General features: G+C 38.0%; 1 protein-coding gene across 1 annotated transcript in view; it reads right to left on the bottom strand.

Moving 5' to 3' along the window:
* dnajb6b (DnaJ heat shock protein family (Hsp40) member B6b) overlaps window positions 1-27375 on the bottom strand; it is an 89553-nt gene that overhangs the window by 22130 nt on the left and 40048 nt on the right. The window contains exon 8 of the mRNA XM_052016214.1: window positions 26661-26731. Within this exon, the coding sequence (XP_051872174.1) occupies window positions 26661-26731 (71 nt within the window). The remainder of the gene's footprint in view (window positions 1-26660; window positions 26732-27375) is intronic.

Here is a 27375-nt window from a genome sequence, read left to right as displayed (position 1 = left end):
TTGCCATTCTGTAAGTTTACTTATGTCCTCCTGCAATTTGTCTCAGTCTTCTCAGTATTGACCATTCCCTCCAATTTGGTATCATTTATAAATTTAGAAGTTGTATTTTTGATCCAGACTCTAAACTGCTAATGTAGACTGTGAACAGCAGTGGTCTTAGCATCGATCCTTATGGAACAACACTACCTTTCTTCTTCCAAAGTGAAAAGCTACCCTTTACTCCCACTGCAATACATACAAAATGCTGGAGGAACTCAGCGGGTCAGTCAGCATCTATGGAGGGAAATAGACAGTCGACGTTTCGGGTCAAAACTCTTCATGTCCTGATGTTCAGTCCTGATGAAGGGTCTCGACCCGAAACGTCGACTCCATAGATGCTGCCTGACCTGCTGAGTTCCTCCAGCATTTTGTGTGTGTTGTTCCAGATGTCAGCATCTGCAGAATCTCTTGTGTCTCCTTCATTGTGTCTTGAAGCCAGCTAACAATCCATTCTGCTACTTGTTCCTTGGCTCCACAAACTGAGGCAAACAGAAGTAAAACCAAATGTTAAAATAGGTACAGGAGCTGAGCTGAAATCTAACAGCAATAAACAGTCAGGTATTTTGCATACTGGTTCAGCGGAACTCTAGAGCAGGGAGGAACAAACTCATAAAATACTGTGATTCCAGTTCTGTCTCCACAAAACATGCCTGATGTCCTTAGTGCTTCCAGTATTTCTGGTTCCATTAGAACAGTAACTGGTTTAACAACTGCACTGGAAATTATGGCTCAGATATTTATATCATGGTCATGTGCACATATCTTAAAGTACATAACTAACTCATGAATACTGAAAAAAAATTCATTAAACAATAGATTCACAAATTGTTTCTGAGTAACAGCAGCAAAACAAGAGAAGTTTATGGGCTCCAATAAATGGGTGTAATTGGACGGCGTGGGCTCGTTGGGCCAGAAGGGCCTGTTACCATGCTGTATAACTAAAGTTTTAAAGTTTTAAAACAATCACCCAAGTGCTAATGGAAATGTAATAGCTCATGGATAAAAGCAGATATAGCGAATACATATCCAAAGGTCCACTTATGCTGCCATGATTGGTACCGACATAGCAATGTAATCCATTTCACAATTATTTGGAAACCACAGACTGACTAAAACCTTACTCATATGATTTTGGTTTCTTGATGAGGTTTGTTTAGAAATACAGCATCAGGTAGACTTAAAATTCCAATCATAAATAAAGAGGTTTCATAATAATTCCTGCAGCCAGACACTTTTTACAAATGCCTTTTCCATTATTGGAAATGAGATTGTCAGAAAAACTTCAGTTATAACAGGGCATGTACTTAACAAGGTCAAAACCTTGCAATTTCTAAACCAATGACCTCATTACATGTTTGCTTGATTCCAATACTGTTACTGTGGCTGCCCTAAGAAAAGGCTTCTGTCAAAGTGAGCATGAAATTCTGCAGTAGACTATGTTATTTACTTTTTGAAGTTGCTTGACCTCAAAGCTGTCTCACATTAACCTTTCCATGGCAACATGAAACAAAAAGTTATTGGGATGGGAGATGTACCAGAGTGAAGAATGGGGAGATAGAACTGTTTCAGAGGAGGGAAAAAGAGATGGAAATCATGCATTTCCAAGGAGCCAGAGAGTGAAAATTTGTACTAACAAGAAATGTAAGCTAATAATCATGAAGTGTTACTGGAGCAAAAATGTAAAATAAATGCAAAAATACAGAAAAAAAATAGTTGTAGCTCCAATTACAGTGCAGACAAGCAAAAGCATGTGATGATTTAATTTCTTACTAACTGCTTTCCAACACTTAACAGTTCCAATGAAAATGAAGCAAAGCTGGTACTTGGTTTGTGCAAGGGATCTTGACCCCATCTTTGCAAACACCATACTATAACCAACAAGCATGCACTGACCAAGGGAAAATTATTCCTCAATGTTTCCCACAGCAACACAGATTGAAAAGTGATGATTTATCACTCACAGGCGCTCCAATTCACTTTGCCACTCAGCTGAATGAAGACACGATGAAAAATATCAGAAGTCAAATTGCCCCCAGTGATTTTTGTGACAAAATCACCATGCAGATCATACAAAACCTTTTAATGAATAAACTGAATTAAGACTGATATGAATTCCATGTGAACGCAGTAATATGTTTATTATAAATACTGCTGAGACCAATCTTGTCCTTTCATTGCCAAATTGGAGGAGGCTGACAATGTATCAGCTATGTGCTTTAAAATTAGATCAGCAATGACAGATAATGGCAAAGAATGACAGATTCTTGTAAAAGTCAACTGATTTAATAATACCTGGCAATGAAATGATACCTGCCACCCTATCTAGCCTAGACAACATACTATTCAAGTTCTACGCTCATTTTTACTTTTATTGACTTTTATTGCACAGAAGCAGACCATTCAGCCCAAAGACTCCATCCCTGCATTTCCACTCCAAGTCCTTGTTCATCTAATTTCCTTGATAGAAATTCCTCTAATTTCATTGCTTCCTCCCTTTTTTTTAACTATCAATGCATCAAAATTAAATGTCTCAATTATTCCTTGCGATAAGAAGCTCAATGTTCTAAACACTCTCCAGGAAAAGGTGTTTTGCCTGTGTTCCTTATTGAATAAATTAGTGGCCATCTTTCATCCTACTGGTTCTGGTTTCTTCCACATGGAAACACCTTCTCAGTGCCTGTGTCATCAAACCCTTTCAAAATGTAAAGACCTCAAGCAGCCTTCACTTTACTAGAGAAAGAAGCAACTACCAAGGTCATGAGATCGATCTATGTTCACTCTGTTACATATTCCAACTTTTGTTGTAATTCCAAACATATGTTTGGGGGTTGAGTGTTAACGTGATTGGAAAAGCTGATCTCTGTTTGTGAGGATGCCCTTCAAATACCTCGAAAATTCAAAAATGCCCAAAACTACTACAGTATGGATTAGGGCCAAAGGTAACATAGAACACTACAGCACAGTACAGGCCCTTTGGCCCACAATGTTGTGCCGACATTTTATCCTGCTCTAAGATCTATCTAACTCTTCCCTCCCACATAGCCCCCTATTTTTCTATCATTCATGTGTCTATCTAAGAGTCTCTTAAATGTCCCTAATGTATCTGCCCCCACAATCTCTGACGGCAGTACGTTCCATGCATCCACCACTTTTTGAATTGTTTTAATACTATCAAGTGTTATTACTGTGATAATATTCCATACCTACTGGGCTAGACAACCTTTGTTTTGGTGACTTTTAGGAAGGATGGGGGAGGAGTAGTTTATCTACAAAAAGTTTTTGACTAAAAAGTAAGTTTTTGACTAAATTGGACTGTGGAAAAGCAATGCAAGTTAGAGGTCATTCAAAGCATCGTTGTTACACCTGTCCAAAACCTACTGTCCTGGGATTGCTTGTGGCAACGTCAGGGAAATTAATGTCTGATTCCAGAAAAGTCCCCAACAATCGGGGAGAATCGGCAATCCTAGCACAAAAGCATTTCAGGAGGAACATGGGCTCCCCAGGTTACAGAAACCCTAACTTATGGAAATCCAACTTTACACAAATCCTTCCATAATTTTTTAAAGAATTTTTCAAGATAGTAGAGTTAATTACAGAAATGCAAACATCCTCAGGAGTTATGTAAAGGAGTAACAGCTAGTTAATTCAAAAGACAACCAGTCTTAAATAGATAACTGTTTACATGTAATATCCCTGCAGTATTTTTGTTTCTGACTTCTGGAAAATCAGTTTATGGATAGTTCATGGCTGAAAAATATAATTTTTCAGCCATGCCCTTCTACCTTCCTCTGAAAAAAATATTTTAACAACTCAACCACAGACTTTTACCACTATTTCAAACTTGTAATAATGGTGGCCATTTTAAAATACACTAATGATAACAAAACAAAAGGTCACTGCATTCCACTTAAGAAAAGACTGCTGTATATAGAACAAGCTTAGCAATTAAAGAATGGAGCTATTAGTTAAATGGGTTTCTGTAAAGTTTATTGCCAACATTGCAGTTAGGCACTCTCTCATGTGTTCTTACAGACTAGCTACCTTTACCTAAAAAACAATTTTGGAATGATTATACTTTGGCTATTTCCATACAATTCTCAATTCTGAAGTCTCGAACTTTGGGGCATCTGAAATAAAACATGTTGGAATCACTCAGCAGTTAGCCGGAGTGATTTGAGCAATTCTCCAGAACAGACTGGAATAGATCTTGTCTTGGACTGAAACTTGTTTTATTTTTAACTTGTACTAATTGGGCATACAATCTGTTTCAACGGTATCAATATGTCAGCTGTGGCTCAATTGGTAGCACTCACAGCTCTAACTCAAAAGCCTGTGTCTTCAAGTACCACAAAAATTTAGTTTGCCATCTCTGTGGGAACCTTGCATTTTCAGAGGAGATGTTAAACCTAAGCCCTGCCCATCCTTATAGCTGGATGTAAACAAAATACACTATTTCATAGAGCAGAAGAGGAGTTATTCCCATTGTCCTACCCTTTATTTATCCCTCAGTCATCATCACAAAAAATTATTATTTAGCCATTATCACACTTTTGTTTATGGGAACTGGCTTTATAAAATTGGCCCTTATGTTCCCAAGTACTTGGTTGCCTGTAAAGCACTTTGGGAGACCCGATACTGTGAAGGTACTCTGTCTTTTTTTAAGCATGAAAATTCATCCTCACCAGATTTTCATAAAGGCACCATACATGTATCAAAATGTTATATCTATCAAGATGTGACCTTCCCAGTTGGAGGATCAAAAGCAAGTAGGGGCAAGGAGATTTGGGGACAGGCATATGTTCTTGGTTTGAGTTTGTATGATTAAACCCTTTACAAATAAAAGTTGAAATAAGTTGAAAGCATGAGCTGGCGTCAAAACTTTGTAGGAAGACATTGGCCTTGTTCTTAAAGCTCAAACTTTGGTATATCTGAAATAAAACAAAACATGTTGGAATCACTCAGTAGTTAGCCCAAGTGATTTGAAAAATTTCTATTTTTATTTCAGAATTCCAGCATCTAACAGTTTTCTTTAAAATTTTCATTTGGAGCAACTGGTTCTGAAGTTAGATCTTTGCCTACATTAAAATTTCAAAACTGAAGAAGCATAAACTGGACAAAATGATGGTCAAAAACAACATAACTGAAGGAATGTTTCCCTCAAATTTATTAAAAAAGCAAAGTAAATACAATAAGATTTTAGTTTCCTTGAGGCTACAATTTGCCAGCCAGAAAGTATATTGCTGTACTCACTGATTTATACTCACTGAAAAAGCTACAACTTTGGGATTTATTTCATCTACCTTCAGTACACATACAATGGACTAAAAAGCTTTGAGGACCTAGGGATTTATATCATCTACCTTCAGATCACATACAATGGACTAAAAGGCTTTGAGGACCCATTGCTTATAACTCAGGGTACACTTAAAGCACGATAGTCTGGAATAGGTAGGAATTCCATGTGATTAAAGATTTGATAAAAATGAAAAATGGACTTTGGGCAGAAATTATTCATTGATATTATTGTCATGTACATAGGGATACTGAAAATAAAATCACTAGCTAATCTCAGTGAAGTCCCCAACAGTTGTGATATGACAAACTATCAGAAGGGAACAGGTTATACTGTGAAGAGTACCAGATCTTTGATAGCTTTTCTACTTCAGGTGGCTCACAGTAGAAATTGCAGTCATGATGACCAGACTCTACTTGATAGCTCTTAACAATCTCCCAATTAGAATGGGTTTTAGGATAGTTTCTAGTTTGAGCTGAGTGTAAGTTAGAACTTAGGGATCAAGTTTATTAACCACTGGGGTAAAGAAGCCATTATATTTTTTTAATAAAGCTGGAAGGTAAAAAAACCTAATGAACTCCATCAGAATGACTAATAAATTGACAGACAGGCCAGGATAATTAATAGGAATGCATGATTAATTCAGGTGAGTTTGTTAAAACGATACAACATGTGGCCAAACTTTGTTGAAGAGAACAGTAAAGAATCATAAACCGCAGAAAGAGGCCAATTATTCCAAGAACAAATAACAAGTTCCCCAAGGAATAGGTGGCTGCATGATGGCAGATCTTGGTTGACAACTAGTGCAGAATACTCATCCTGATCTGAAGTTTTAGATCATTCGGGAAGTCAGAATATCAAGTGGAATTTTGCATTACCTTGAAGCTTGCCTATGTGCAAAGTGTTTCTGCTTTCACTTACAAAACAATCAAACTTCAAAGGAGTTCATAGTGTGTGAAGGACTTTTGGATATGTCTGAGAGAGGTGATGCTGCATTGCAGGAATAGAGTTTCCATTGCTAGAAAGATATCAATTTCATTCTGAAAATTCCTAGGACACATCTAGTCAAGTGGCAGTCTTGAGAGCTACAAGCTTTAAAAAACTTGCAAGACATTGTTGGATTCACATAAATTAATCTTGCACTTACTTTTGCCTGTAATGGCATTAAAGTAAAAAAAACATATTTATCACCAATTAAATAATATTTTTGCTCTCTTCACAATGGCAATGAAGGAAAAAATGAATTTAAATGGAACTTTACACATCCATAAAACATCTGAATTCTGATAAAAGTGTAATAATGCAGATTCTGGAAAACTGAAATAAAGTTCAGAAAATGCCAGAACTACTCATCAGATCAGGCAGCACCTGTGTAGTGAGAAATAAAAATGTTTCAGGTGAACAGCCTGAAACATGTTACGATAAAGGGCACAGACATGAAGCGTTAACTCTGTTTCTCTGTCCACAGGTACTATCTAACCTGAGTGATTACAGCATTTTATTGAATAATATTTAAGTATAATCTCTGTGGGGGACAAAAAAAGTCAAATGCATTTATTTGGTACACTTCAGAAATACTTTATTTTTCTGTACAGTACTATACCCACAATACTCTACAGAAAAAATAAAGTATTTCTGAAGTGTTGCCACTTTCCATAGTGATAAATCCTCTGCCACACAATCTTTTATAGAAGTTTGAAGGCAGCTGGGGCCTTGGTTTAATGCCTAATCTGCAAGATGGCTCCTCCAACAGTGCAAAATTTAATCAGTACTGCACTGGAGCGTCAACCTTGATTTTTCTGCTCAAGTTTCTGGAATAGAACTTGAACCCAGTACCATCTGACTTAAAGGTGAAACTGCTACCAACCAAGCACAGCAAACACAAATAACAATTTCTGCACGATAAGAGCCATCTGAAATCTTACTTTACATAAATTATAAGTTTGCTACCAATTACTTGTTTTGAGAAACTAAAAGTCAAACCTTGGCACAGGACATTATTACGGTTGCAGAGAGTCAAATGACACAGAGTAAATGAGCTCTCTGTGCCCAAAACCCAGTTGCTTAAAGAATAAATTATTTCTGCTCTCTTACTCCCAAATGTACCAACTTTGCAAAGGCCAGAGACCGATGAGGTTACACTGTGTTGGCAACTCCTTAAATTCATCGATTAGGAAAGAGCTGCATGTAATTAAATTTGGTTTGAGGCACTTGCAGCAGTAAGTAGCATAACTATAAGCCGGTACAGATAGTCCAGGTGATGCTTATTACTACAAACAATACATTGTATGTTAATCATTTTGTTACAAAGTAGTTCTTCACTGCTGCAGGGTGAAATGTAATCAAATGTAATTTTAGCACAGAACTAATGTATTGCTTCCAATAAAAATATTCAAATACTTAACTAAATAAACAAATGCTATTGCAATCCATGTGCCTGACTTGTAATATTTATAAGGATCTGTCTACGGTTAGTATTATATAAAGTAAACCAATAATATAACATAATACTATTTAAAGTAAACCAATAATTTTTCCTGGTACACTTGCTAAAAGATTCACACTAAAAATAGCTTCAGTATGCTTCTGTTTAGAAGATCTTGCTGTTCACACACTGGCTGGTGTATATGCCGAAATAATGACAGCCACATCACTTCAGAATAATTAACTGTATGAAAGCTCATTAAGACATGCCCGTGCAAGCTTTCTGGCTACAACATGAATGCTATTATTTTCTTTCTGTAAACATTATTATCTATTGTATGACCCAGCTTAGTTTAGGAGTACTGCTCATACTTCTCCACCAAAATGACCTAAAAAAGTTCAATTTCAACATCTTTAAGTGTAAATTAGTAATAAATCCATCTACAATATCCATCTCCAATACAATCCATTTCCAAGTCATATGCCACGGGAACAGTCCATGCCGACTTCAAGCACCCATTTACACCAATTCTTTCAATTTTTATTCTCCCCACATTTCCATTAACATCACACAGATCCTACAACTCACCTACATATTGGCCAATTAACCTACTGACTTGTATGTCTTTGGGGTGTGGAAGGAAACCTAAGCACCTTGAGGAAACCAATGCGGTCATGAGTAAATCATGTAGACTCCACACTGCACCAGAAGTCAATATTCAACCCAGATTGCTGGAGCTATGAGACAGCAGCTTTACTATCTGTGTCACTGTGCTACCTCAAACAGGTGAATAAAAGAGAAGCAATGGTGAGGTGAGGGTAAGTGCTATGGACAGTAAGGCAGCTTTTGACTGAGTATGCCAACTCTGTTCACACCACAGCTAAGTGCACTCTCCACAACTGACAATGTTGCAGTTTCAGCAAGAAGTTGCTGACATCAAAAAGAGGGCACATAAAATCTTATTTATTAAATACTAGGGGTTTGTAGTCAATTGGATTATTTCCGCTGACTCACAAATGTCTGCATATTTACAGTAACTACCATGTAACAGTAATCCCCATTCGTTGTAAACCCTGCCAGGCCATCCCAAGATTATGTAATAAGGTACAACATAAATTTCTTTTGAACTGCCTGACCACTGAGCTTAATACTGCTGAAAACTGAATGTTGCTGAGGGAATTCAAACTTTCTTTATGCCAAAATCTCTGAAGGAAATTAAATATTAACAATAATAATCAAAGAAAATGAGTAAAAACCTCACATTCATTGATGAACTACATGTATGCACCGCACTAAAAAACCCTGAAAGATCAGTCCAATTCATTGCACCCCAGACAAATATCACCTTGCTCTATTTGCCGAAACTCAAGAGAATGTGCTCAAGCACAAGATGTCTTTATTAGTCACATGTGCATCGAAACACACAGTGAAATGCATCTTTTTGCATAGAGTGTTCTGGGGGCAGCCTGCAAGTGTCGCCACGCTTCCGGCGCCAACATAGCATGCCCACAACTTCCTAACCCGTACATCTTTGGAATGTGGGAGGAAACTGGAGCACCCGGAGGAAAACCACGCAGACACAAAGATTTCTAAGTGTGCTTTGCAGGTGTCCCCACCATTGCATTTAATATCTACAGGCACAAGGTGGCTGCAGTGTGTCATCCCCACAAGATTGTGTTTTCAAATCAGGATGGTATGGAGGGAAACCTGCAGAGGATGTTTTTACATGCATGCTTTCTTTGTTCTTCTCTTTCCTGGTAAAAGTTATAGATTGTCAGACTGACCTAGATGAGTAATTGCAGTCGATTTTGGCGACACGACAATGGTGGGAGAAAATGAATGTTGCCAATTGTGCCAATCAAGGTGTCTGCTTTGCCCTTTGCTACGCTTCTTATAGACTGGTAGTTCGCAGATTGCTCATGAGGCACTGACTGAATACAGCTGCCTCTGCTTAAACGATGCTGTAATCTAGCAAGTGCAAGTGCTTGCATGAGATAGAGTGACAAGCTCAAGACATCCTTTGTCAAGGGAAGGACATTGTTGGAAGGATAGTGATCAAGTTTCAGTGCCTTCTCCAAGCCAATATCTCCAGTTTTGAAGCCCTAACTACTGTCAGTCAGCTACATTGGGAATGCCACGTCACTCACATGCACAACATTAGACTTGCGGGAAAGGCACTATTACAAAATCCGTCATGGGGGAATTACCAGGTGGTCAGAGAAAAAGATTCAATGACATGCTCTCCTGGATGCATGCAGCTTCAACAACATTCAAGAAGCTCAACACCATATACGACATAACACCCTGCTTGATAAGCACCCCATCCACAACCAGTCGCTCACTCCACCACCAACAAACAGTAGCAGCAGTTTGTACCAGATGCAATGCAGCAACTCGCAAAGACTCCTTATACAGCACTTTCCAAACTCACAACCTCTCCCAGCTAGAAGAAGGGCAGCAAAAGCATGGGAACCCCACCAGCCCCCTGGAAGTTGCCATCCAAGGCACAACACCATCCTGACTCGGGAATCGCTGTTCTTTCACCATTCCTGTGTCAATATCCTGGAAATATCAGAGTATTGTGGATATACCCACACCTCAAGGACTGCAATGGTTCAAGATGGCAGCTCACCGCCATTTTCTCAAGGGCAATTAGGGATGGGTAATTAAATATTGGCTCAGCCTGCGAAGCCCACATTTTAAAAAAAAGGCAACAATTCCACTGATTCCTGGAAATCTGCCGTCCACGAATGCTCAAAGTAGAGAAGGCACATTCAGGATAGTATTGAGAACCTCCAGTCTATACATTGGGAGCACATGGAGCTCTATGTAAGCAGCAGGAGAGCTCACAGTCTATCCACCCACTTGCCCCATCAGGCACCTCCTACTCATTTATGAAAGAGCCTGCTGTTCTACTATGGCCTTATTAGTCACCTCAGAACTACAAAACCAAAGTGGAAGCAAGTCATCCTTAACCCCAAGGGACAGCCTAAGAAGTAGTAGTACAATATATAGGACTATTGAAGACCCCTTCTAATTTTGATGATTAAGAATAGACTGATTTGGCAGTAATCAGACAGAATGGGTTTTTCCTGCTTTTTGGGCAACAGGATGTACCTGGGATATTTTCCATGTTGTCAGGTAGATACCAGTAACTGAACTGGAATAGCTTGGCTAAAAGTGTAGCTCGTTCTAAAGTACAGGTCTTCAGTAATACAACTAGATTGCTTGGTCCAACAGCCATTGCTGCATACAGGACTCTCAGCTTTCTTGCTATCAGGTGGAGCGCCAAGTCAGCTAAAGATTGGTTTTGTGATAAGACCATAAGCTATAGGAGAAGAATTAGGCGATTTGGCCCATTGAGTATGCTCCGCCATTCAATCATGGCTTTTTTTTCAACCCTATTCTCCCACCTTCTCCCCATAACCCTTAACTCCTTTACCAATCAAGAACCTATCAATCTCTGCTTTAAATACACCCAACAACTTGGTCTGCACAACCCTCTGTGGCAACAAATTCCACAGATTCACCATCCTCTGGCTGACGAAATTCCTCCTCATCTCAGTTTTAAAAGGACGTTTAGGATCTGAGGCTGTGCCCTTGGATCCTAGACTCTCCTACTAATGGAAACATCCTCTTTATGTCCACTCTATCGGGGCCTTTCAGTATCCTGTAGATTTTAATGATAGAGGGGGATCTCACAAGAAAATCAAGATGGACTATTCAATTAGCAGTTCTGGCTGAACATGATTATGAATGTCCCAGCTTAGTCTTTGACCCTGCTATCACCAACAATGACGACGCTTCTCTTCTCATCTGTTTAGTTTACCAGTACCATTCATAACAACTAGATGCAGGATTACAAGGCTTGCATCTAATTCATTGGTCATGGAAGTGCATGCTTTCCCCTCCTCTGCCACCCCATCACATTTTACTTATTTTCCAAGTACAACAGTGTGCTGCCTAATTTTATTTTAGATACACATGGTGTTAGTCCAGAATGTCTGAGCAAAAAATACTTAATTTTCCAAGTACAACAGTGTCCTGCCTAATTTTTTTTTAGGTACACATGGTGTTAGTCCAGAATGTCTGAGCAAAAAATTGTGACATTTTTTAGATTTCTGGAAGGTGCATAATCTTTGGAAGTTTACTAATTTCTATATTTGCATTGCATAATGTACATGGTTTTTGTTGCTTGATTAAAATAGAAACAAATTCTGTGAAAATATTAAAGTGCACCAGACTATTAACCAGAAAGGCCTAAATTTAGAAGCAGTGCATCCCCTGGTGGTGGACCTATGTTACAGCGTACACCTTTCTGCAGACAATTTTCTTCTTCAGAGACAAATGTAAATTTTAAAATCAGGCACAAATTCAGCTCTGTAAACCAATTTCAACATTTTCTCATCACAAGTATCCTAAGATGTGGCTTATGTTAATACTTATGTTGAATATTGTCTTTGTTACTACATTTAAAAAAAAATGAATCTTTGCACATGCCTCATTTATTATGGGAAGTGGGTGGCATCTCCCTTCATCAACATAAGATTATACCTATAATAAGGAGAACCCAACACCTGACTTTGGGAAAGAGAAATTAAGGCAAGTCTCATATCAGGTTAACTGAAAAGATTGTAAGAAATGCCACACAACTTTTGCAAGAAGATTGGGAAAGTAGTAAAAGTAGTACTGGGTAAAATTCAGAAAGATTAAGAATGACTTAACAGGAAACTATGCCCACTTCTCAAACAAAGGCCTGCAAACTAACATTGGAGTTGCTCTCTGACATGGTTCAGAAGCAAGCACAAAAATACACAGAAACAAACACATTGCAAATGGAAAACTGACAGTCATTTGGTCAATTACACAGATTGTTACCTAGTGGCCAAGAGATCCCATTGGACAATTAGGAGATGGATTAGATTTAGTAGGTGACAACTACTTGGCTTCTTGTCCAAGCCCATTTCATCTGAGGTTTGGAAATAGTACAAACATAAGATTTTTTTTTAAATATACACTTTGCTAGTTGTGCCTACAGGGTTGAAAACTACTCAAAAGATCTTGAGCTTGATATTCTAACCATAAGAAAATAGGGAACAGGAGGCCTCAAGCCTGTTTTTCCATTCAAAATAATCAGAACTGTTGCAATCTTGGCCTCAACACCACTTTTTATTTGAAAGGGGATCATTTGAAATAGAAGGAGGAACCAAAAATCTAGTAGACATGGATTTCAAGAGCTGTTGAGACCTCTGAAAATGTCCCAACTTGGACAGAAACAGACAAAGCAAAATGGGTGCAGAATGGAAAATGGAGGGAATAAATCAAATGCACTAGAGATTGCTCGTAAACTACAGTTCCTGCCTTATGAGGGCTTTTGCTTTTGTTTTGGAAGAGGTTGGGGTTTGGATGATGGACTACCAGCTCAAAAGTCGTGAAGTCAATCCCTGCATGACAAAGTGCGTAACTGAAAATTCTGAGTGTCAAAAAATTGGTATACAATTTTTTTTTAAGAGTACTGTTGAGGCATAATAATTCCACTGAGTAGAAAATAAAGTTGATGGTAAAGATGGAAATTCATCTGTTTTGGTTGGAAGTCAATAGACAATAGACAATAGGAGCAGAAGTAGACCATTCGGCCCTTCGAGTCTGCACCGCCATTTTGAGATCATGGCTGATCCTCAACAATCAATACCCTGTTCCTGCCTTGTCCCCATATCCCTTGATTCCCCTATCTATAAGAAACCTATCTAGCTCCTTCTTGAAAGTGCCCAGAGAATTGGCCTCCACTGCCCTCTGAGGCAGTGCATTCCACAAATTCACAACCCTCTGGGAGAAGAAGTTTTTCCTCACCTCTGTCCTAAATGGCCTAGCCCTTATTCTTAAATCATGCCCCCTGGTCCTGGACTTCCCAACATCTGGAACATATTTCCTGTCTCTATCTTGTCCAATCCCTTAATAATCCTGTATGTTTCAATCAGATCCCCTCTCAATCTTCTCAATTCCAGTGGGTACAATCCCAGTCTCTCCAACCTCTCAGCATAAGACAGTCCCGACATCCCCGGAATTAAACTCATAAACCTACGCTGCACGCCCTCTATAGCCAGGGATATCCTTCCCTAACCCTGGAGACCAAAACTGTACACAATACTCCAGGAGTGGTCTCACCAGGGCCCTGTACAAATGCAAAAGAATCTCTTTGCTTTTATAGTCAATTTATAGTCAGCAAAATTGTTAATGTCTAAGGCACAATCTAGGAAATGAGAAGTCTTAAATGTTATTGCATTCATCTAAAGTTCATGGCCACTGGCACAAAACTACTACAAAAAAATTGGCACTTTTTTTTAAAGGATAAGAAAGTAAAACTATGAAAACTGTTGTGTACTTGTACAAAACCTTAGTTAGAATTCTATGGATAGTTCTAGTTGTTTTACGTTAAGTTCCATAACCTGAAAGAAGTTCATAGGAGGGCAGAAAAAGTACTACAGACTTTGGGGGCGATCAAAATAAAGTATTTTAAATGGTAATTTTTTGAAATCTGAAATAAGAACTGAAAATACTGGAAATACTCAGGTCAGGCAGCATTTCAGTAGGGAAATGCAAGGTTAATGATTCAAGGTTGATGAACTTTTACCAGAACTGTAAAAAGTTCAGATGCTGCCTGACCTGCTGAGTATCTCCAGCATTTTCTAGTTTTATTTTAGGTTTTCAGCATTTGCAGTCTTTTACTTTTCACCCCACTGGATAATAACTAGAAACAGAAAAATGATCATGGCTGATCATCCAAATTTAATACCCCATTCCAGCTTTCTCCTGATATCCTTTGATCCCTCTAGCCCCTAAAAATGTAAGCAATAATAAATAAATAATAAACACATTATATGAAAAAAATGATACATTTTTGAAAAATATACAACTGATAAACATTTAAGAGATCCAAATTCTAAATAGGTTCAATACATTGCAGGATTTTGGTGAAACTTTTGGGGGAAGTCAGCATAGCTTTGTGCAGGAGAAATTATGTCTCACAAATCCAATCGAATTTTTTGAGGTAACTAAGGAAATTGATGAAGGTAGAACAGTAGATGTGGTATACATGGACTTCAGCAGGGTTTTTGACAAAATCCTACATGGTAGGCTAGTCCAGGGATCCGAGGTGTGCTAGCAATCTAGATCCAAAATTAGCTCAGTGATAGGAGATAAAGGGTAGTTGTGGAGGGTGGCTATCCTGACTGGAAGTCTATTGTCAGTGGTGTACAACAGGGACCGGTGGTGGGACCTTTGTAGTTTGACATTTGTAAAATGACAGATGAGAATGTAGGTGGTCTGATTAGTGAGGTTGCTGACAACACAAAAATTAGTGCTTACATATATACAGTGAAAGACATCGTTTAAGAATACAGAGGGGCATATATCAGCTGGAAAGTTGGGCAAAATAGTGGCAGATGGAATTTAGGTGAAGTAATGCATTTTGGGCCGACAAATGCTGGCAGGACATACACAGCAAATGGCCGCGACCTTAGGAGTGTTGATGTACAGAGTGACCTTGGGATTCAAGTTCATAGTTCCCTGAAATGGTGACACAGGTGGACGGTGGATGGGGAAGAAGGCCTTTGGAATGCTCGTCTTCACAGGCTAAGGCACTGAGTATAAGAGAAATTATCTATATGGGTGGCAAGCAAAACCAAGTCTTTCACTGTACTTCAGTACATTTGACAATAATAAACCAATTTACTAATTTAATTTACTAATCATGTTGCAGATGTGCAAAATGTTGGCTAACCGCACAAGTATTGTGTACAGTTCTAGTTGCCACGTTGGAGGAAAGATGTGTTAGCATTAGAAAGAGTGCAGAAAAGATTCACCACGATGTTGCATGGAATGGACAGCTTTAGCTACAGGGAGAGATTGGATAGCCTGGGTTTGTTCTCACTGGAATGTAGGAGGCTCAGTGGCCTGATGAGAACAAACCCAGCCTATCCAACCTGAAAGAGGTTTATAAGATTATGAGAGGCATAGATGCGGTAGATAGATTCTCATATCCTGGGAAAAAGACTCTAAAATTTGAGGGCATGTTTACAGTGAGAGGGGAGAAATTTAAAGGAGTTCTGAGGGCAAGTTTTTCCACACAGAGGGTGGTGGTTATATGGAACAAGTTGCCGAAGGTGGTGGTAGAGACGAGTACATTTAAAAGGTCCTTCGATAGGAAAGGAGTTGAGGGATACAGGCCTAATGCAGTCAAGAGGGATTAGCATCGATGGGCATCACAGTCAGCATGGACAAGTTGGGCCAAAAGAGCACTTTGCTGTGCTGTACAGCTCTTTGACTCTATGACATTCTGCTACTTTCTGATCAGCCTGCCCTCCTGAGCATTTCCAGCATTTTTTTATTTCAAGTATTTTAAATAATGAGGCGATCAAGTCATGTTGAAGTAGATTGCGAAAACATGGAAGTACAAATTACTAGGCATCCAATTACTTTAGGTATCAGAAAATTCTTTTCTAAGGATTACTGATGTAAAGGAAAAATATTGTGCACTCATGCAGTAAGTGAGCATGTTTAAATTCATTCTGCTTTGTAGCATTATTACTGAATGTTACAGATTAGATGCTTTAGCTGGTCTTTTCCGGTCAATCGATTTCATACATTTAGGTTCTCCAGTAAGAGGTTACTGTTTTAAAATAACTTGCGAGAGAGAAGGGGCTAGGGGAAATAATGGTTTGTTGGAGCATGAAACACTTTACCAGAATTGTTAAGGCAGTCACCATAATTTTTCTATATATTCATATATATTTTACATATTCATTTATATATATTAAACATTCAAGAACCATACAAAGCTGTAGAGTGTGTGGGAGGGAGATTTGGATTGTCGCAAAAAAAAGAATCAAAAGATAATGAGCTGAATGACTTCTTTCTACAGTGCAAACTTTTAATGTGCTATCACTACAATGACCTGATCTAAATGCTATATTCCTACCAAGTAAAAGAAACAAAAAAGCATACAAGTAGCATTTCACATTAGACTGCAAGATATTCTTTGAAGATCTAATGTTTGTGATGTGATGGTGAAAGATGGTGAAAGAGGTAAAATCTGAAAGTACACCAAACTGCTGCTTGAAATCAGTGTGGAAAGATATTGAACTTAAATTGTTTATAAACTAGTCAGATGCATTTACAATGAGTCTTTGAAACATTAAATACATATTTCAGTGAATCCATAAATGCTGTTTACTCATTAATAATAGTTAGATTCGGAGCCACTTAGTATTCCTCAATAAAGGTTATTTTATTTCAAAAGCCTTTTGTAAGATGTATAGTAATTCCAATACTGGAGTGAAAGGAAATTGGATAAGGGCCAGACACAATGTTAACCACATCCAAAAGCAGCTTCAGAGTATACTTGCCAAAGAATGAATTCCACTGGCCTTTGAACTTATTTCTTGGTTTCACAAGAATGAAATTCAATACTCAAGTCATTAAGGTAAGCAGTTTTCTTTTAATGCTACTGTTTTATTGGGCATTGTTGTGGTTATGTTACTGAATGGTAACCCAGAGATACTATTTTAAAACCAGCATAGCTACTGGTGAATATAAATTAATTAAATAAGATATAAATTACAAGCTTGTATCAGCCATTTTCCTAGAACCTTATCTGGTTCTCTAGTTTCCTTTAACAAACAAAAATACTGGATGAACGCAGCCAGTCAAGCAACATCTGAAATACTATACATCTTACATAAACAAGCAATGTTTCTGTTCAATGAACCTCCCTTAGAATCTGGGGAAGAGTGCAGGGTGTACAGTTTTCAAAGCAGAAATAGGGGGAAGAAACTATCCTCATCTCCCAAGAGAGAAATGGAAAGCTCAATTACACAAGAACAGTAGACCTGCCTGCTAGCTTTCTGTGATTCATGCCCTGGAACACCTGGATCCCTCTGTACTTTACTCACTTGTAGTCTCTCTTCATTTAGATAGTAATCTGCCTTTTGATTTCTCTTACTGACATGCATGACCTCACACATCTCCACATTAAACTCTATATACCAATCTTTTGCCCACTCACTCAATTGACATCCTGTTAGAATCACAGTATCCTCCTCACATATGCCCTTCACCTATTCTTGTATTATTGGCAAATTTAGAAACCTTGCATACTGTTCCTTCCTCCAGGTCGTTCTGTACATAGTGAACAATTGTGAGCCAGAACTGATCCCTAGCGCATTCCACCAGTTACCTCCTTCATTGGTATTGGTTCATTATTGTCACTTGTACCAAGGTACAGTGAAAAACTTGTCTTGCATACTGATCGTACAGGTCAATTCATTACACAGTGCGGTTACATTGAGGTAGTACACGGTGCATTGATGTAATACAGGTAAAAACAATAACAGTACAGAGTAAGTGTAGTGCAATAAGGAGCAAGGTAGATCTTGAGGTCAGAGTCCATCTTGTCGTATAAGGGAACCGTTCAATAGTCTGTTCAAGTCTGAAAAGGACGTATTTCTACCCACTTCCTATGTGACTGCCAATTTTCAATCTCTCACACTTCCACTGATACCATGGGCTTGCAATTTAGGCACCAGCCTCATACATAGCACCTTGAGGAAATCTAAATGCACTACATCAATAGGTTCCCCTTTATTAATTCTCCCTGTTACATCCTCAAAGAATTTGAGCAAATTTGCCAAACATGATTTACCCTTCATAAAACCACATCGACTGGGTTTTATTACATTCAGCTTTCCTCTGATTATTGACTCAAGCATCTTATCAATAATGGCTGTTAAACTAACTGGCCTATGATTCCCCACATTCTGCCTTGATCCTTTTTTGAACACAGGAATCTCATTGGCTGTTTTCAAATCTTCTGGTACCCTCACAGAGTTTAGAGAAGAAAATTTTCAATTCATGGGTCCACCATCTCTGTAGCCAATTCCTTTGAAACCCTAGCACGAAAGCCATCAGGTCCTGGCAACTTGTCTGCCATTGACTCCTAGAGTTCCTTCAATACCTTTCCCCTCATAATTTTGTAAGTTCTACCATGTCACACGAAATTAGCCTGTCTGAAATCTCAGGGGTAATAACAATGTCTTCGATGGTGATGGCTGATGCAAAACAAAAATTCAACATGTAACTTTTGTTTGCTGTTATTAATTTATCGGCCTTGTTCTCCAGAGGCTCCACATTTACCTTAATCACTTTCCTCCTATTTATATATTCACAGATTTTGTTTTATACGACAAGTTTTGTCAAAATTAATTTTCTCCATTTTAACAGGCTTTGTTAGTCTTCTGCTTCTGGATCCCAAAAAATTCTCAGTCCTCTGGTCTACCACTAGCTCATGCCACTATATATACACCATAATTTTCAATTTATTATCCTTTACCTCCTTTGATAACCATGGATTGTAACCATTTCTGATTGGGATAAACTCTCACTGAGCATTATAGACATGTTTGACTATCTGCCACTGTTCCTCATACCTGACCCTCATACCATGATAATTGCCGTTATTAAAATTGATGACACTGGTTATGGACCTATGGTGTTCATCCTCAAAATGCATTTAGAATTCAATCATATTGTGGTCACCCCACCCCAAAGGACCTTTAACCACAAGGTCCCTTACCAACCCTTCCCCTTAATATAAGACCACATCTAAAATAAGCCTTCCCAGGTAGGCCCTGCAATGCACTGCTCTTAAAAAAAAAATCCCTGATGCATTCTACTAATTTATTCTTTAACAATATATTGCTAGTTTGTTCATGTGTGGATAAAAATCTCCCATGATAATTGCAGTTCCCTTCAAACCTACTCTTAATACTTCTCCTTCATGCTTTGACCTATTAAGAGGTCACATTTTGGGATCTACAGACTATTAACCACCTTATCTTCCTTCCCTGCTTTTCTTGATTTCAGCCCAAATTAATGCTACATCACTATCCACTATATCACGACTGATGAAGGGTTTTGACCCGAAATGTTGACTGTTTATTTGCCTCCACAGATGCTACCTGACCTGCTGAGTTCCTCCAGCATTTTGCATGCATTGCTCCAGATTCCAGCATCTGCAGCTCATGTCTCTTAGGCGGCCTAGATTTGTTAGGGGTGTGGCTAAATTTTTTGAGGAAAAGTAGTAAGGGTGGGATGTATGTTGTATGGTATATTAATTTCAGCAAGGTATATGGCAACATTCTATATGGCAGGCAGATCAGTAATAAGCAAAAAACCAAGTTAGTTTCGAAATTAGCTCAATGATAGGAAAGCAAAGGACAAATGGTGCTGGCTGCTCACAGTAGGTGCTAATGGGTTCCTTTATTTTTGAGGCAAAGATCAATAACTTGAACTTAACCAATGGGAGCCATAATTAGGAAATTTTTAACTGATAGCAAAATTGGCTATGTGAATTGATAAAGCAAGCTACAGAGAACAGGACAACAAACTGGTCAAGTGGGCACAAAAGTGGTAAATTAAATTCAATCAGGAGAAAAAAAAAAGGTTAGTGCATTTGAAGACAAAAATATGGAAGGAACACAAATAAAAGGATACTGAGAAGTGCCAAGAAACAGAAGGATCTGAGAGGGGCAAAGTGAATTAAGTTCATTAGACAAGAACTCAAAGGTTGATTGGGAGAGGCCCTTAGCAAGCAAAGGGATGTCTGGCAGATGGTGAGATAGTATGGTCCTGTTAGAGTGAAGGGCAAGGCTAGCAGAATTAGGGAACCCTGTTTGAAAGAGGATATTGGGGCTCTGGTCATGAAAATAGAGGCTTATGTCAGGTATAGTCAGCTGATACCAAATGAGTCTCTTGATGAATACAAGGGATGTTGGAGTATACTTGAGAAGGAAATTAGGAAGGCAAACAAGGGACATGAGAAATCCTTGGCAGACAACATAAAGGAGATTCCAAAAAGATTAAGAGCAAAAGAGTAACTAGCAAAAGGGTAGGTCTCCTGAAAGATCAGTGTAGTAACCTATGTGTAGAGCCACAGGAGAAAGACAAAGTCTTAAATGAATACTTCATCTGTATTTACTGTGGAGCATATGGAAGCTAATGAGTATAGAGGAAAGAACTGTGACATCCCAAAGCATATTGACATAATGGAGGAAGAGCCACTAGTGGTCTTGAAGCACTTAAAGCTGGATAAATCCCTGGGGCCTTACCAGATAGGTCCTAGGACATTATAGGAAGCAAGGAGATTGCTAGGTATTTTGTATCTTTGTTAGCCACAGCTGAGTTATTGGAAGACTGGGGGGATGACTAATGTTGTGCTTTCTTTTAAGGGCTGCAAGGTCAAATCAAGGCTCACTACTGGCCAGTGAACCTTACTTGAGTGGTTGGGAAGTTTCTGCAAGGAATTCTGAGAGAGAGGATTTATTTGCATTTGGAAAGACAAAGACTGATTAGGGATAGTCAGCATGGCTTTGTTCATGGGAAATCATGTCTCATAAATTTGATTGTTTTGTTTTTGAAGAGGTGACCAAGAGGATTGATGAGGGCAGAGTAGTGGTGTCCTGCATGGTAGGCTTGCCCAGAACATTAGAATATATGAAATCCAGGATGAACTAGCCAATTGGATACAAAAATGTCTTGTGGTAGGAGTCTTGATTTTCAGATTGGAGACCTGTAACCAGTGGTATACTGCAGGGATTGGTGCTGGATTCCTTTATTGTTAGTCATAATGATTCGAAAGAGAACGTAAGTGGCAATGATGAGTAAGTTTACAGATAACAAAATTGATGGTATAGTGGACAGTGAAGAGGTTTTCTAAGCTTAGAACAGGATCTAGATCAACTGGAAAAGTGGGCCAGGGAATGGCTGATGGAATTTAACTCAAAAGTATGAAGTGATGCAGTTTGGCAAATTTATGCAGCCAGGACATGTAGAATGGCAGGGCCATGGGGAAAGTTATTAAACAGCATGACCTTGGGATACAAGTACATAGTTCCTTTAAAGTGGCAACATAGGTAGACAGTGATGAAGGCATATGGCCTGCTTGTCTTCATCAGCCAAGGCATTGAATGTAGGGGTTGGAATATCATGTTACAGATGTACAAATTGTTTGGTTAGGCCACAGTTGCAGTATTGTCTGCAGTTCTTGTTGCCACACTATAGGAAGGATATGATTAAGCTAGAGTGCAAAAAAGATTCACAGGAATGTTGCCTGGACTAGAGGGCTTGAGTTACAAGGAGAGATTGGATAAGCTGGCACCATTTTCCTTGGAGCAAAGGAGGGTGATATCATAGAGGTTTATAAAATTATGTGGGTAGATAGTCAATCTTTTTCCCCAACGTAAGGGAGTTTAAAACTAGAGGGCATGGATTTAATGTGAGCGGGGAAAGATTTAAAGGGGACCTGAGGAACGAGTTTTTCCAGAGGATGGTGGGTACACAGATGAGTTGCCAGAGGTTGTGGTAGAAGTAGGTACAATTACAACATTTAAAAGACATTTGGACAGGTACATGGATAGGAAAGGTTCAAAAGGGACGTGGGCCAACTGCAGACTGGACGTGATTAGCAATAGACAGGCATCTTAGTCAGCATGGACAAGTTGGACTGGAGGGCCTGTCTCCATGCTGTTTAATTCCACGAATCTCTACACAAGGTCCAACCTACCTGGTCTATTATCTAATTATTTTAAGCACATTGGTATACATACAAGATTCTTACAATGGTTCTTTAAAGCTACTTGCTCCTATAATCTCACCATTAATTCATAAACCTGCCATGCTTTCCAATGATGCTCCGTTCCATCCCATGTCTGACTCTACCATATCAGTTTGTACTCAGATTTAAGATGAAGGATTATTGACCCATTAACTGATTTATCCCATAGATGCTGCCTGACTGAGTACTTGCAGCATTTCCTGATTTTACTGCAGCTTTTGCTTAGATTTAAGTGTTCAGCAAACCCAAATATAGAGACATTTCTGAATAAACCTGGATAATATAGAGAAAAGTTAACAAGAATTTTTTCTCTCTCTCTCTCTATTTCTATAGATGTGAAGATTAGGGAAGCTAAGATAACTTCTTGCTGGGTATCGGTGCTGAAGTAATAGAAGTTGCATGTGCAGCCAATAATACATGCACGGAACCAAGCTCGGTACAAAACAGCTCAGCATTTTTGTGACTAGTGCCCAAAGTAAAGAACGCAAATCAGTGAATCCCCCTTGGAATATCCCAGAACAAAACTCAGCCCCTCTTCTGAGATGGAACAAAAATGAAGTTCATGGCAGGACTCAAGTTTCAATTCTGTCTGCCTCTAGATTTCATTCACCCGCAGTAGGTAGAAACAGTGGAATCTGAATTCCAAATAGACACCAAGGCCCAAATATTTATAGCACTGGGTTGGGCGTGCACAAGTACAAACAAGCTGGATCCTCATCATTAAGCAACTTAATCAATGCTGTTTATTTTAGCATTTCCTTGTTAATATTTACTTTTACAATGACAGTGGCAAATTTTAGTAATGGTTGGCCACATGCTTACTTGTGCCTAACATTGGAACATTAATAGGAATAGGTCTATAAAGAGTCTAGAGTTAATTATAACAATGATCTTAACTATGAGCAAAGCATTACTTGAAACTCCATTAATGTGAATACATAAGAAAAATGGCATCAATGGCATTTCAAAATAAGCTCACACCCTATACTCACCTCCTAATGCATGAAAGGGACTTGTAAAGTGTACCATGAGGTAAGGAGGGCAAAGTATTGACAGGGTCATTTATAAGTTTAAATAGTTTTCACTCTATTGAGTAAAATATTAAACAGCTTGACAATCTCAAAGGTTCAGAGATAACAGAACTTGTTAAAAAATTATGTGGAAGAACATTACCTAAAGTTACCCAATTTAGTTGATTCATAAAAAAAATTTCCACCTGCTGGAGCACTTGGATTTCGAAGGACAGAAGTTGCCAAAAATTCAACAATCTTGGACAAATGGGTTTATCCCGAGGTTAAAACAGTGCTATAGAATAAAAACTAAAACAAACTATTCCAATGCAAGATTTCTCAATTTCAAGAGTACAGTTAAACCAAGTTAATTTATTAACCACCATGAACAAAAAGATGTCAGGTAGCAATGCGTGTCAATTAAAAAAAACATTTCCCTCATGAGAAGAACAACTGCACTCAACTCTTCAGATCAGTCAAAATATCAATATAGAGAACAGTATGGATGCCTGGATCTTGGTGTTTCATGTGCATATCAGGGCCGCAATAACAAAATAAAAATAAAGTTTTATTAGAGACAGTGTTAAAGGACTGCACTGAGCATCTGTAGAATGCACCAGGACATCATTCATCCTGGTAGCTGTATCAATACTCAAAAAGTCATTAAAATTGTGATATTGTAGGCTTATTAACCTGATGTCAGTGGGAAGTTTGGAAATATTAGGAATGCTCTATACCAATCCTCGACATTGACAGAAAACAACTTTGCTAAAGGAAATGCAGTCCGGTCTTAACAATTTGATGATTTCTTCCCCTGCCCCACCCACCACACCAAACCCATTTACCATGTTCACAGATAACATCCCAATTAGACACTACATTTAGACTTCAAAATGCTGATAAAGTACCTCAAAATAATATGTGGATTGGTGCAGAGATTAGTTAAAATTGGATTTAAGTGATACTCCAAGTCAAATCCTGCAGACAACAATGTTTGGAGCATCATGCTTCATACTATCACACAAAGGCAATGGTAGTATTGTTCACCATTTTCCAGATGGTATCAAAATCTGTCAGTGCTGTAACACTTCAAAAATTGCAACCTTGCTTAGAAATGACATTAGATTGCACCCCAATCCAGTAGATGACATTTAACACGCAGCTCACACTAGTTATCAATGTTAAATTGTTGAAAGGCAAAGAAAGTGTGTGTAATAATTCAGTGTATCCAAGTCCACAACCAGTGCTGTCAAGCCACAACAAAAGCAAATAGTTTATTAGGATGCATAGCTAGGCTGAAGCAATACAAAACAGAGCGTAACAGTAAACAAGATTTTGGTTATGCTACATCAAGAATAATGGAAGATAAAGGCCCTTGAAAAAGTCTGGATGTGGTGGCAATCATTAAATTTATACCCAGCTTAAAATCACCAAGTTATCACAATGGATTCAGAGATTTGGGTCTTTGGCTAAAAAGGTCAAATTATAAAGGACAGGTTATCCTTGAATATACTTGTATTTCCTCGACAAAAGATTAAGGGATGATATTAGGCATATGATTAAAGGAATAAAAAGTAGACAAAGGAATTCTGAAAGGGAATTCAGAAAAAGGAAGTACAACATTAAAATTAGAGCTTGACCATAAACAGTGATGTCAGTAAGTACTCCTCTGCACAAATGGCAACGGAAATATGGAAGTTTTCCCACCAATTAAACAAGTAATTAGGTAGTATCAAGATTGTTATTGATAATTGGAATAGGGTGGTGCAAACTAGAAACAAATGTCAAAATGAAGCTGTATGCAAGTAACCTATTTATCACTAGTCTCCATAACCTCATCTTTAATTGCTAATACAATTCAGGAGAACAGTCTTAAAATTAGCTTACTCTCAAGAATAGAGTTTTGTTTTAAATCTTAGTTTTGTGCCAGAAAGTGGCACTTGCTGAACATGCTGTGAACAAGGCTGCAAGGAACTGAGCTTAAGGACTATCTGATCATTTACGTTCAGCTTTTTGTCTTGTGGCACTGAATTAACATTAGTCACTGCTACTGAAAATATTGTCCATTCAGTACTGGTATGGCAGGCATTTGAACAGTCTCCAAAACTGACATCTAAGCAATAGATATTTTGTTATGCAGGAGACCAATGCTGGCTATACAGAGAAATACCTCTAATAACTTTCCATGTATATTTAATGCTTTGCTTCTAAAAAGTATTGCACAGGAAAGCCATTACACAAGTTCACTAATGACATTAAACGTAATATGACTATTTATAATTAAATTTTTTATATTTGTTTGTTCCAATGTTATTTTATCTTCATTCAATTCTTCAAACATGCATTCCAACTTCAATTTCCCCCACAGAAAAAAGATTTTAACTGATGGTCATCTTTTCATGCCTAACAATTTAGTAGGAATTATATTCCAGAAGGCAATCAAGATTTTTTTCAATCACATTATGTGATTGTAATAAAGCAATGCACACTAATACAGCTACAAATAAAATGTGCAAATTTGCAAATAAACCAAATCACCACATAGACGCATTATATTTTTCCATGCCCTTTTAATGGTTGTGCCACAAACATATTCATGTCATTTGTTAACAAATAGCAAGATTTCATTCTGCCAGCATCAACATGTTAAATTGTCAAGTGTGATCAGATTTTAAACAGCATAAACACTAATAGTTCCCAACATTATTGTGGCATACATGCAAACTAAAACCACAAAAAGACAAAATTTAAAGCAAAAAAAAATGCAAACTATATCATTAAATATTCTTAATTATATTTACTGGCAAGTACAAAAGAGCGTTAGAAAATTTTAACAGGTCCAGCAAGTTAGACACTAAACTGCATTCATTTAACTGGAAAAATTTGGAGTGGACAAATCATCTTAGATTCACAAGGTAAATATGCTCAATGGAAACTGTTATACAGGAAAGTGCATCAATAAATTTGTAACAACTCAAAAAAAAATCAATACCAGATGGTCCTATTCTGTGGTCCCGTCAAAGTAAACTCCAAGTATGGCATAAACATCATCGGATTATTGGTGCCATGAGCAGCAGAACTAATTTGAACTAAATGTTACACATAATGTAAAGTTCCTTCAAGAATATTCCCAAAAATCTTTTCCCCATGAATGCTCATCCATTTTCATTTGTTAAATATGAGGGAACATTTACTTGTTATCCAACCGCAGTAGCTGCTCCTTACCATTTATTGTTAAAGATTTTAATTGGCCATCTTCCTCTACTTCCACTCTTTCTTGGCCGTTCTCTACAATCCTGAAAGTTTAAAAAGTCAGGCATCAACTTCAAAAATAAATTTGGAAAACTAGTTTATCGAAATGACCGATCTGAAAGCAAAATAATAGATAAGGAAATTGGTGTTCCAAAACATGGAATGAATGGATAGAGGAAACTGCTCCTTAGAATAGAACATAGTTGAATTAACCAGAAATCAAGCTATATTAGATTCGGCTTTGAAATTCTGACATGGAATAAGGAAGTGGCTGAAACATAACCATGAAGACACAAACTAAGTATTTGCTGAGAGGACAAAAAACATTCCAAATAGAGCAGGGGACCAAGAGGTATAATATACAGGAAGCTAAATACCATTAAAGTAGTGGTATCAGAAAAGCTAAAAGGCACCAAAAGCCATTGAAACTCCTATACTTCACTGCCAAGTTCAAAGACTTGGTACAGGGTTAGCATTAGTAATGTAACAAAATCTCCTAGTTTTTAGAATGGCCCCAGTGGTTTGGAAGTGTCAAACTGATATTCAAGAAAAGGAGAGAGAAAACAGTACACTACAGACCAGCTGGCCTGACATCAGTAAAGGAGAGAATTTTGAAATCCATTACGAAAGCATAACTATACTCAGAAAATAGTCAACATGGTTTCCAGATGGAATTCATGTATGACAC

Source organism: Pristis pectinata, chromosome 5 (genome assembly GCF_009764475.1).
Source record: "Pristis pectinata isolate sPriPec2 chromosome 5, sPriPec2.1.pri, whole genome shotgun sequence".
NCBI lineage: Eukaryota > Metazoa > Chordata > Chondrichthyes > Rhinopristiformes > Pristidae > Pristis > Pristis pectinata.
The sequence above is the reverse complement of the archived record's forward strand: the minus strand, read 5'-3'. Positions and strand labels throughout refer to the sequence as shown.